This window comes from Diadema setosum, chromosome 17 (genome assembly GCF_964275005.1).
Source record: "Diadema setosum chromosome 17, eeDiaSeto1, whole genome shotgun sequence".
Lineage (NCBI taxonomy): Eukaryota > Metazoa > Echinodermata > Echinoidea > Diadematoida > Diadematidae > Diadema > Diadema setosum.
The window spans coordinates 23,158,816-23,172,313 of NC_092701.1; the positions used below are offsets into that span (position 1 = coordinate 23,158,816).

Genomic DNA, 13,498 nt, shown 5'->3' on the forward strand with positions numbered 1-13,498 from the left:
ACCCTAAAATTCATAAGATAATTACTTTCAGGTAGAACATGCATAATATGTACTAAGTTTCAAGGTAACTTGAGCCACTTCCGAGATATGGAGGAAAAAGTTAGTTCAGCACTTTCACTTGATCTTTGACCTTTTGACCTTTGAGGCAAAAAGAGAAAAAAAAACTTTCAAGAGAATTTCTATTAGGTTATACACGCATACACCAAGTGTAAAAAAATAACCCTGCTGGCATTGCATAAATATGAGGGTAATAGTAAAATTTTGAAGTCTTGCACTTGACCTTTGACCCCTGACCTTTGACCCCATGAACCCTACATTCTCTAGATAATCACTTCCAGTCAGTACATGTATATACTATGTTCCATGAAGATACCTTGAACAATTTTCCAAGGTACAGAGAAAAAAAAGAAGTTTTAATAGTTTTACTTTTTCTTTTGACCTTTGACCTTTGACCTCATGACTCAAACTTTCACCAGAGAATCTTAATTGGGTAATACATGTATACACTAAGTTTCAAGAAAATCTCTTCAGGCATTCAATAGATATGGTGGAAACAGTGAAATTTTATGTATTTGACCCTGACCTTTTGACCTTTGACCTTTGACCTCATCACCCAAACTTTCACCAGAGAATCTTAATTGGGTAATACATGTATACACTAAGTTTCAAGAAAATCTCTTCAGGCATTCAATAGATATGGTGGAATTAGTGAAATTTTATGTATTTGACCCTGACCTTTTGACCTTTGACCTTTGACCTCATGACCCAAACTTTCACCAGAGAATCTCAATTGGGTAATACATGTATACACTAAGTTTCAAGAAAATATCTTCAGGTATTCACTAGATATGGTAGAAATAGTGAAATTTTCTATATTTGACCTTGACCTTTTGACCTTTGACCTTGAGCATGTGCACCCAAAAGTTGATAGGCACAACTTCACCCCCTAATACACATACATGCCAAGTTTCATTAGGATACCTCAACAGGTTTCGATAGTTACCTTGTCCACAAAATTCATTACGGACGGACGGAAGGACGGACGGACGGACGGAAGGACGGACAGACGGACAACCCGAAAACATAATGCCTCCGGCACCACTTCGTGGCGGAGGCATAAAAATATGACAATAAGCTTCAAATACACATAGGTCAAGACAGGTCAGGGTCAAGTTTTGACCTCACCTCTGGTGGACAAGGCTCTTACCTTGGGTGTATACTCTTGATCAACTTCTGCCTCGCTGGACTCGTCAGACAGCGGACCCTCGCTCAGAGATTCCCCATCTGACTGGAGGGCATGCTCCGGCATGGGATGGCCGCTTGGCATTGCTGCTTTCCCGACTGCTGACAGCCGAATCTGGGAACATTACACATAAAACATGCACATTATACGACGGTACAGTGGAACCTCGTTATAAAAACGTTGGATGAAACAAAAACCCTCTTATAACAGGGTGATTTTGAAAATTCAAACTCTTTATATTTTCCTGTTTTATGGTGAGAAACCTGATATAACAATGTAATAGACATGGTTGTTGGGTCCTCGTTATTGACCAGGTTCCCTTGTACAGGTCCTAGTACAGGTCAAGGAGACCAAGAGACAGGATTGAATTCCACAAGTAAACCTGGTGTCACAAGGAGTATGTGCTCCTTCATAAACCATAATGGTCAAAATCTATCCTGAATAGTGCATGATACTGACAACTCCTCTAGGGAGTTTTTTTTTTTCCCCTCCCCTCCCGTCCCCCCTCTTCCATCCCCCCCCCCCCCCCAGTATGCCACAATCATTATCTACCTGTGGTACTTGAGCCTCGGTCTTCTGGCCTTTGATGTGCTGCTTGAGAGTGGTTCCCGAAGGCAGCTCCCAGTTGAGTCGCTGCCGGACCTGGTGACCGCGGAAGGCGGCCTGGATTGTGGTGGCCGCCTCTCCCTTAGTCTGGCCCTCCTCGGTTTGGCGGGCCTGTTGGGACAGGTTACTCACACCTGGGAAGCAGGGGGTCAGAGGTCAAATTTGTCACTCGTATACAGATGCTACATTTAGTAAATGCAAGATTTCACCTCTTCTATTTTGATCTATTTGTGTTTGTTTGTGATATGCAATCTAGTACTACAATCAACTCTCAGAGTTTGTAATGCTGTCAACATTATAAATGATGTTATTGAAGAAAACTTTTAAAAAAAACCCACGAAGAACATGATTCTATTTAGTTGTTCTTAAATCCTACTTCATCAAAATCAATGTCACAGAGCTGTGTTATGTAATCACAATACAGCTGTTGGTGATTCTAAATATTATGTGCATTTACACTCTTTACTGTAGATGAGATGCCTTTTTTCAAATTTTTTATTTCTTTATTTTTTTGTCTTTAAAGAGTTTCTTTCTCAATACATACCAAGCACTTAAACAAGAAAAAAAATCTTCCCCCATTCAGCAAACCTTCACACTCTTGCTACCATGGATCAACACTCACCTGGCAGTGACCCGACAAAGACATTGGGGTCCTTGCCACTCCCCGCAACCCTCTGGTGCTTGGTCAGCTTCGGAGACTCGTGCTCCCAGAGGGCGGGCTCCGGCACGCTGAACCTCACATGGGAACTGGGCCTGGCCACCTGGGAGGGAGTGGTGGTCGGGACCGGTCTGCCCAATCCCAAATAGGGATACGCCCATCTCTCGTTAGACGGTGATCTCAACGAAGCAACGCCTAAGGGACGGCATACAGATCACACACATGGAAGTGAGCATGGTGACGAATGAAAACAAGGGTCATGGGAATCTACATTGAAACGCTGCCTTTTACAAATCTGCCATGTTGACGCGTACAGGTGTCAAATATTGTAGTTAACATGACTTCATGACTTCTTTGGTCAATATAACTACTCTGGAAATCAGAAAATTGAATAATTACTACACTCAAATGCTTGAAATCCAAGCAATTACATCACTGGAAATGGATGACATGATAACATTTAGCCAGTTTTGCCTTGATAAAAAAAAAAGAAGAAATGAATGACAAAATTCAATAAAATTCTAATAGTATATAATTCAGACTTCAATTATCTTAATGCCCCCTCCCCCCCCCCCCCACACCATTATAAAAAAAAAATGAAGAAATGATGGGAGAAAAACAACATATTCTGACAGGGAAGCAAGGACATCTGATCACTTGCCAGCAGGCCAGGCCTTAACAAACAATCCATATTTCTGAGTAGCTGCCACACTTTTCTTGTCCTTACAGTCGATGTGCAATGCAAAGCTTTGCTAGGCTGTAATCACGTACAGTCCCTGCTTCCTGGCAATGGAGGAGTGAAAGCTCAATGTGACTTGGCCACGTTCCAAAATCTCCATACTTTCAGCTAGCTAAGCCACAGAGAATGCTAGCAGGAGAGCTCTGATGGACAGTTGTGTTGTGCAAAGGGAGTCTTGGACTGACCTGGACTGTGCTGGTTGCCTCCCAGGGCAGTAGCTGTCAAGTGGGAGAGATCCCCAGTCAGCTGCCGCACTTCGTTCTCCAGCCGCCCCTGCAGGGCTGCGGCCGAGGCCCGGATGGCTGCCACCCGCTCCGCCTTGCTGCGGGGTTTGCCGGGAGAGGTGACTGGTCGCGGCCGTGTTGCAGCTTTGGTGTGATGCAGGTTTTTGTGGGGGGAGAGAATGGTATTGTTGGAGTATGTTAGATATAAATCATGATGCAGACACGTTTTTGTAGCTACTGTACAAAATAAATCTATACCTTTATAACCTGTCCTACAATTGCAGCAAACAAGACTGACATCTCACATGTCATTGGTATTGACATTCTTTATTCAATTTTATTCAATTTTACATAGCTCTCTTTTTGACAACGGCTAACGAAATGAATTGCTATGCCACAGAACACTGATAACATAGCCTGATAACACAACCTACAATCTACACATTACAGCAACATTAATGATTGATTTAAAGGCCTGTCATACCTCTACTGTTGTGTGTAAAAAAAACTTACTTGATGGTTGGCTTGCTGGGGCAGCACCATGGCTTGCAGCTACGTCGTTCTTGCTAGGTCTGCCCTCGTTGTCATCGAGTTGGTTTTTGATGACCATGGAGGCAGTGGGGGCATCCTCCTCACGGACAGGCTCAAGGACGATGTCCCTCCCCAGGCCGGCTCCCTCGCTGTGCTGGTGATGCGGATCATGGAAGACCGAGACCCCAGCGGCGGCAGGATTTGGGTCTTGAGGAGTGGATGCCGACACGTCAGTCTGGGGGCTGGAGCGGAGGGAGCTGTCGCTACTGGATGTGCTCCAGAAGGCACGGTTCTCCTTGTCCGATCCCGTCACATCAATCTACAGAGAATGAGATACCAGGTTCTTTAATGACATATTCTCACAGGAGAATGAAACACAGATAAATATTTGAGTCGAGGGAAGGGCAGCAAATTAGTAAATCGCATCAGCAAAGTTTGAGCAAAATCAGGCAATCCGGTTCCAAAGTTACAAGGTGCAGCCACGCTGGATGAGAACACCACAACACTCTATGACGTCATGTACGCAAAATGGCAAAAAGAAAATATTAAACAAAAATCAATATATTTGCACTTTTCAAGCATAATGAAAGAGCAATGGCTGTACAGAAACTTTTAAAATTTGTAACTTTTTAATGTACTGTCAGATTTTCCTCCAACTTTGTGATGTGTTCCACTAATATTAATGAATTCACTCAATCCACATACGTTGTATACATTTGGGCTTCATTACCCTCTAACTCATTTGTAGTGTCACTGAATTCTTACTTGGTGTAGCCTATTTAGATAACAGTGGATTGCTCTGACAGATACACAGCACTGGGTGATAGTTAACCCAATCAGCAAAGCATTAGTAAGTCTTGGCTGATAATCTCATTAAACTGAAACACATCAACTGAGGATTTCTATTTATGCTGATGAATAATTTCAGACTTCGATATGTTTTCGAGTTGTATTTGTTTTGTTTTTTAAAAACAATCATCTCTCCTTCCTTTTATTTCAATCATCCTAAATCGGCAACAAAACTCCACTCATCAATGTAAAAGACTATTTACCCTTCTGTTGTAATTTTCTTGGAAAGGATGCTGCCTGGACAGAGTTACTGGTCTGGCAAGACCCCCTTGAGACTCTTGCCCCGGTCCTTTGCTAAATGTCTCATCAAGAAATCGTCTTTCACCATCTCCAGCAGCAAGGCTGCCTCCTGCGATTACCTTTGTGGGTGGTTTTGCACTGTCCCGCTGCCTCTTGTACAAATCCTGCAATTGTTCTTTCCTTTTTTCTGCCTGCAAGGCCTTCTGTTTCTTATCCTCCTGAATTTTCTTTCTCCTGTCCATCCGTTGTCTGGCCATGTATTTTTGCACCTCCTCTACCTCGTAGTGACGTACTTTCCTGACAGGAGCTACCCTATGCTCATCTTCTCGTGCTTTTAATCTGGATGCTTTCTTCTTCTTACACAACCGGGGGACATTGTTATTGTTCTTGCTAGATTTGGATTCTACAGGGACGGGGGAAGAGTCTCTATCCTCATCCGTAGGATCCAGATGCAAGTCATTCAGGATTCCTTGCGCTTCCTCTGGTAGCCGCCCAATGCTTGGTGGGTTACTGTTTGAATGAGGATTATCGGTCATGTCGTTGTCAGAGTCGATGGGGTGCTCTGATAACCTGTCAATCTCATCCCCAGTCTTGTTGCCGGCAGCATCAGAGGGAGCATTCGAGCCCTGCCCCCGATCTGATGTAGCATCGGCTGCGGATTGCTGCCTCGGTACCTTTGGCGGGGGTCCCAACACTTTTATGACTGTCCTCTGACCCTCTCTCCAAGCGCTCACACCAATGCCCCCTACAGGTTCTGGTCTCTTTGGCTTGGAAGTTGGAAGAGGAGCTTTATGGACCTTTCGGACAGGTTTGGGGTTACCTCTGCTGGTATTGGTCTTTGAGTTGACTCTATTGTCTTGGGCTAGCTTCTGCGATGGTTGCAGCGGTCTAGCAGTGTCTGTTCTTCTTTGACTTAAAGCAGGTGGATCTTCTCTGTGGTGAATGTTTTGCCTACTCGTTTTCCTTTTTATCTGGTCCTCAGTCACAATCCTGCCACCTGGCACAAGCTGAAAACGGGCTTCGGCCTGGCTGAACCCTTTGTATGCGGGAGCTGCCGGAGCCGAAGCAACTTTGCGAACAGGCACTTTGGGAGGTGCGACGAGACCCGACAGAACGTCAGCCTCGGCTTCTGAATTAAATCTCACGGGATCACTCTCCTGGTGCCGCTTCCGCTGGGTATCTGCGCTGGATTCCAGCAGCTGCGATGAAGCCATCCTCTGCTGTTCCACGCGTTTACGCAGACGGTCCATATGGACGAGATAAGACTGATCCTGAGGGGTCTGACTGCAGGACACAAGCCTTGACAACCATTTATTCTCTGAATTGTCTGCTGCGAGACTTGAAGCTGGCTCCTTCTGGCTTAGTTTCAAAACGGTTTTATTATCACCGAAGAGTTGGTCATATGCAGGAATGTAGTCCTTACTCACTCTCAGTCCCGGTTCCATCTCTACAGTGGATGACTGGCGAACGAGACTAGGAGTTGCTATGTCATTGAGGATTCTGATGTCTGTGCTGCTCCCGATTGAGAAATTTGCTGGGCCATTGCCAAGAATATCTCTGCTTGATGACTCTCCATGAGGCTCCCTGAAATCTGTCCTTGACAGCCCTCCATATGAATTCACCAACTTGCCGGCAGAGTCATCAGAACGAGGCGCACCATTCTGGAAGTTATCAGTTAGTTGAGAGCCATGCCTCTGAGACAGGATTGGACTCGGTGTAATATCTGAGGGAGCAGCTAGCTCTCTGGTCCTCACTTTGTCATCTATTAATGGCAAAGTAAAACAGAGGTCCCCAACAATTAAAAAGGAAACTATAAGGTGCACTATGAAGCATAAAATAAGCACTTCATAAATAATTTTTTTGTTTTGTTTTGTTTTGTTTTGTTTTACTATAAATCACTCAAACAAAAAGACTTACAGTGATTGAACAAGCAATTATCTAATCATTCAAACACCAAACAGTATTTCCGGTGCATACATTATTGTTTTTGTTGTTGAATGAGAAAGCAAAACATAATCAGTTCAAAAGCTTACAGAGCTGTCATGGAGTGGGTAATTCACTTTAGCAGCCTCGTAAGGCATAGCTCTGTCATACATGTACACATCACCTGAGCTAGAAGTGTGGAAAATGCACCAATATTCTATACACTTACCAGCAATTGTGACCCTCTTTCGTGTCCTCTCTGATTGGTATCCTCTGCTTTTTGGATCAAACTGGAATCAAGAAACACACAAATGACAATTGACAACCCACTCAAGGGAAGGAGGTATGCATATTGTGCCAAATTTGCGACTGGTCTCAATTATACTTGGACCAGAGTCTAGGGTGGCATGTTCTAGACACAATCAACACAATCTTACATAGACGAGTCAGTGAGCACCACAAAAAAAAAATACCACTCTTCAAATAACCACAGCAAGCAAACACACAAAATAGAAGAGTGATATTCTGCATACAGCTATTATTATTATTATTATTTTTAGTTATTTATTCATGTATTTATTTAATTTTTTTTTTTTTTGGGGGGGGGGGGGTAAGACTAAAACTAGGAAGAAAATGGCAACATTCCTCTTGGTCATCGGTGTCACTCCTAACGCACTACACTTTAGTTTAAGTAACAAAATACTACACAACAATTTTAATCACATTGCACAGCACCATATTTCATGATTAATCTGATATAGCAATATTTGTCAAAAGGTTAAAAAAAAATAATTTTGGCTTATTTGTTGCAGTCTCACTCATTTATTTTTAATTCTATTATTATTATTTCTTTTTTAGCAATATTTGTCCAAAGGTTAAAAATTTTTTTTTTGGGCTTAACAGTTACAGTCTTACTCATTCATTTTAATTCAATTATCATTATTTTTAAAAACAAAGTTTTTCAACTGTTTTGAGTTTGAATGCAGTGGACCACTTGTAAAGAGCTGTTTTCATCACTGCCACCAATATGGAAGTAATAAAGATGAATAGATATGAAACTAGAAATGTCGCTATGGCGACTGGTATGCCTCTGCCATAATGCATGATTCTCCTAATAGGTCTATAGTACATGTGGACAATGTGTGTTTAGATTTTCACAAAATTGGCAAAATATGAAAATGACACATTTGTCTCAAATGTGTTGAATGTTCACCTTCCTTCACCTAGGTTTAATTGGATGAATGGGAGAGCATGTATTTGGGGATATTAGGACTTTTACTTGACTTTGACCTCTTCAAACAAAGTTTAAGCATTGAGTAATTTTCAAGGTACGGAGAAAAAGTGCAATTTCTGTGTTGAATAGTAAATTGTTACCATTTTCATCTGGCCTTTGACCCTTGACCTTTGACCCTAAACTTCATGAGAGAATCATTGTCAGGCAGAACATGCATAAATGTGTACTAAGTTTCAAGATAACTTGAGCCACTTCCGAGATATGGAGGAAGAAGTAAAGTTCAGCACATTCATTTGATCTTTGACCTTTTGACCTTTGATCTTTTTGGCAAAAAACAAAACAAAACAAAACAAAACACTTCCCAGAGAATCTCTATTGGGTTAAACATGCATACACCAAGTTCAAAAAGAAAAAATCCTGCAGGCATTGCATAAATATGAGGGATATAAACTTCTCAAAATAAGTTCTGCAATCAAAGTTTGATATATCATATTTCTCTTATAACCGCATTATCTCCATTAGATATGACATCATAAGAAAGCCTGATTAATTATCTTTAAACTGACACCTCACTTGCTATGATTGGGTGTTCTTGGAATGTGCAAAACAGCCGAGTGTTGGGACAGATCAAAAGTGAAAAGTCGCAACAATTCTGCTATTGATAATGCACAGTTTTGATGAAAAAAGGCCACTGCATAAGCAATGCTGAAATGACAGCACTTGCAAAAACTTCCATTTCCTAGACATTCTAGATGACTGTTTGGTCAACCTTTATGTTTAACTTTAATCTGCAGATACTACTGAAGTTTTTAATTCATGGATGAAGCCTGGAATCTAATGATAATTTCACAGTGCATTCTTTTCAAGCACATTCCTTCCCTGAAACGACAAAGCAAATGGGAATTATACTGCTTGACATAACACGTTCGTTCTATTTTGCAACATTTCACATTTGACCTTATCCTCATACTCAATCATACTGTACATTCTAGGAATACCCAATCATAGCAAGTGAGGTGTCATGTTAAAGATAATAAATCAGGCTTTCTTATGATGTCATATTTAATGAAGATAATGCGGGTATTTAAGAGAAATATGATATATCAAACTTTGATTGCAGAACTTATATTGAGGAGTTTAGTAAAATTTTGAAGTGTTACCCTTGACCTTTAACCCTGACCTTTGACCCCATGAACCCAAAATTCCCTAGATAATCACTGCCAGTCAGTACATGCATATATATTATGTTCCATGAAGATACCTTGAACCATTTCCAAGATATGGAAATAGTGAAATTTTAACATTTTTACTTGACCTTTTGACCTTTGACCTCATGACCCCAAACTTTCACCAGAGAATCTTAATTGGGTAATATATGTATACACTAAGTTTCAAGAAAATATCTTCAGGAATTGCATAGATATGGGGGAAATAGTGAAATTTTGAGCATTTGACCTTGACCTTTTGACCTTTGACCTTGAGCATGTGAACCCAAAAGTTGATAGGCACAACTTCACCCCCTAATACACATACATGCCAAGTTTCATGAGGATTCCTCAAAAGGTTTTTTAGTTACACTATCCACAAATTTCATTACGGACGGACGGAAGGACAGACGGATGGACAGACGGAAGGACAGACAGACGGAAGGACGGACAACCCGAAAACATAACGCCTCTGGCACCACTTCGTGGCAGATGCATAAAAAGATACCAACTTGTCACAAATGTACACATTAGTAGTTATGTACATGTATGATATACTGTATGCATGGCTGTTTAAATGTGTATGTACACAGGTGGACCAGATTAATGGAGAACATTCTATATGATATAGATATAGTACCTACAGGCTGACTAGATCAGTGGAGAATTTTCTAGGTTGTATACAATGTAGCTACAGTACATGCATGTGACAAGGAATACATTATAGCTCACTCAATCTAGAATGATTTTTCACCCAACCTAGAATGTTCTCGGAAGTGCTTACATATTTGGCTGAGCGAGGCACTGTCCCTGTAGCCCAATGTGATAGTGTGGTAGTTATTTTTGGCAATGATGTTATACACATAGTTAGGCAGTGAGTCAGTTAGGATTTCTGGAACAGTGAACTTGCAAGTATGTGCAAGTAGGTAGAAGAATTTGGCCCCAGGCTGGAGAAAATTACAGAATGTACTAGAAAGGGGTGAATGGATAGTATATAAGCCGGAGAAATTCTGAGGTAGGCAGAGTACCCAACACCTCTGCTCTGAGAGTTACGTCACTTCTGGCTCTGAAGCGACTTGTTATGGTCAGTCCTGTGTTACCTGCTGACCTGTTACGTTTGTGGAGATAAGGCCTGGGAGACGTTTTGCCTGCAGAGAATTAATTTGCCTACATTGGAGATAGACTCCATATTCTAATGTCAATGGACATTGCTACGGCAAAGCTGTGACAGGCTGGATTCCTAGCTGAACATTATTGAGTGAATTATCATTCAACGCATCAACTGGACGTGGTCGTCATAACGATTGGATTCTGCACGTTTCGCCGTGGACATATATCGTGGATTTTACCCCGGATCTATACCGTGGACTATCCTAACCTGCGCCTCGGGATTTACTTCGGAGGAATCATTCATCGGTGCATCAAGGACCATTCATCTGTGCATCGAACATCGTATTTGGACATTACCAGGGGACTATTATGAACATTGTGATTAAGATTTAGCTGTAATGTGTGTAAGTGATTCCATTACCAATTTATAATTGTTTCTCTTGATCATTATTGTACTGATGTGAAAACCGATTACGAGTCTGTACCCACAATATCACTGTTAATAAACCGCCTGAACATTAGTTGATTGTTTCTTTTGTGCGGTCATTCTCAGAGTGATTTTGGTCGTAACAAAATGGACAAGCAAGCTGTATACCAAGCTAACAATCTCTACCTTTGCAGTAGCACTTGTCTTGATCTCCATGGACGGAACAGAGTCGACTGGTGCGCGGGCACCGACAGGATGCCTCTTTTCAAGGTGGCTTCCAGAGCTACGGTGATCCCTCAGATGGGGACCATTCTCAGACTGTTCAAGTCTGGCTTCAGCACGATATAACTATCGATTAAAAGAAAAAAAAAACAAATCACATAAGTACAGTAAGACACCTTGCCATGATAAATATGTAAAAAGACAGAAACAAACACACAAAAGGAAAAAATACAACCATCAAACACATTATACAGGTAACTGAAAGCAATTGAACACTGTACTTGATTTTCCAAGCATCATGAATTGTGATACACGCTGTTTTAACAAAGCTGACCAATTCCTGAAATGGACAATTATCTATCATCAAAAGTTGTAGTCACTGTCTGGATATTGGAGACCTGAGAAAAATTACAGCAATTGTATAGGATGCATGACACTTTACATATGTAGAAATCCATAAATCCCAGTAAACGGAAGAACACCGCACAATGACTAATGTTCTACTTCTAAGCTATACTTGTACCATTATGTCAAGTTTGCTCTGTATGGGCTCTCAAATGAAATTAAACTTAAAAAGAAAAAAAAAAAATCTCTCTTTGCTTTTTCTGGTTGACCGGTGTCTTGGTTGGATGTGGATTTTCATGTCAGTATCGGGTGTGGGCTGGAGAACAATCCAGCAAGCTCCCTCATCTATCTAAGTCTTCTTTTTTTCCTCCAGAATAACCAGGTAATGCTGTAACCTACTGTATTTTGCCATTCGTAAAAATGCAAAGGAAGAAGTAATTAATATCACGACAATATTGGCAGGAACTATTATACTCACAGCTGTTTTTGCCTCTGTAATGTTGTCCCATGCTGACTCCAAGTCTGCAAAGCAAGATTTATCCCCCAACATCAGGTTATTGCTTGTTACAGCATGCAAAAACAACTATAGGGATATCTCTGAAGACACACTTTTCACACCTGGGTTGAAATATTTGCTAACTGTCCTTCCCTTCAATGAGTGCCCACTTCCGTGTATGTACAGTTGATACTGCAAAAACACTTTCAAACATAGGGCTTGTCCAAACCACCTTTACTTTCAAAACCTGAAAAGTCCCTCGGCCCATATATATGACAGTAGATGTTAATTAATTAACTTTCACTTTAGATGTAAATGGTACTACTGCTATAAAGATGTTGCTTAGATTAGTTTTGCTTTGCTTTTTACTGTGTTGTTTTATCTTGTTCTGGCACTGATTTACAGCCATAAAAACTTTTCACTATCATAAGCTATAAGAAAACTTTGGAGGTTGAAATGAGCCCTGAATTTTAACATCAAATATTTGCAACAAGCAAGGGATTGCCAGTGTTTGTAGTTTTTAAAATCTTTTATTCACTTTTTTTTTTTTTTTTTTTTTTTAGGGGGGGGGGGGGGGTGCCACGCCACCACAGCTCTGAAAGGAGTAATCTGAAATTATTAGTTTGGATCTCACTCTTTCCTTTGAATGGTTGGGTAGCTCCAGTCACATTCAGAAATATTACACACCTTATCATTAATTATGGTCATCTTCTAGTTAAAGCCATTATTCACCACTTGCAGATGAAACAAAAACCCAGCTTTAATGCTCCAAAATAGTTCTAAAATGCAAGTTAGGGAAAACAACCAATGTAAAAATTTGAATCAGAATAATCAATGTTAAGTATTGTTAAATACACAAAATGTGAACAATAGTTATAACAAAAAAATGTTTACAGATTAAACCGTCTCCAGTTATGGTTTATTGAGAAAAAAAGTGATAAGTCCGTATATTCAAGGCTTTATTGCGAAATGTTTTAGATGGTAGGATGTTTTATGATACAACTGACCTACTGTACACATATGCATAAAATGTGATATCTTGACACTTTTTAAATCACTACTCCCAATGGTAAACAGTACCTTTAATGTATCATGACTGCATGACGCGACATTATTTCAAGCTCCTATTACTTGAATTAGGAACTGCTAAAGACCCCAATGGTCCTTACTCTGTTTGCCACACAAGGACAAGTACACAGAGATGCCAAATTATTTAGGGGCAGAAAAAAGAAATGATGGTCACAGGGAGTCAACCAGTGAGAACATTTGTTGCTGAAGTATCAACACCATACATAAAATCTATGTGATATGCATACACTGCAAAACGAGGAATGTTCGCATGTATTTCAATTTCGTGAATTTTGCGAGAGCCAAGATTCGCGAAATCAAAATGCAAGTGAAAGTTTTTGTCTGCACTATACACATTGAATGTTAGAGGCAACTTTC

General features: G+C 40.7%; 1 protein-coding gene across 1 annotated transcript in view; it reads right to left on the minus strand.

Moving 5' to 3' along the window:
* Positions 1 to 13,498, minus strand: part of LOC140240539 (centrosome-associated protein 350-like) — a 38,881-nt gene that overhangs the window by 21,334 nt on the left and 4,049 nt on the right. The window contains exons 3-11 of the mRNA XM_072320303.1: positions 12,035 to 12,078; positions 11,176 to 11,337; positions 7,243 to 7,303; positions 5,054 to 6,852; positions 3,984 to 4,320; positions 3,438 to 3,614; positions 2,472 to 2,702; positions 1,796 to 1,983; positions 1,208 to 1,357 (exon numbers count right to left, since the gene is read on the minus strand). Coding sequence (XP_072176404.1) covers positions 1,208 to 1,357; positions 1,796 to 1,983; positions 2,472 to 2,702; positions 3,438 to 3,614; positions 3,984 to 4,320; positions 5,054 to 6,852; positions 7,243 to 7,303; positions 11,176 to 11,337; positions 12,035 to 12,078 — 3,149 coding nt within the window. The remainder of the gene's footprint in view (positions 1 to 1,207; positions 1,358 to 1,795; positions 1,984 to 2,471; positions 2,703 to 3,437; positions 3,615 to 3,983; positions 4,321 to 5,053; positions 6,853 to 7,242; positions 7,304 to 11,175; positions 11,338 to 12,034; positions 12,079 to 13,498) is intronic.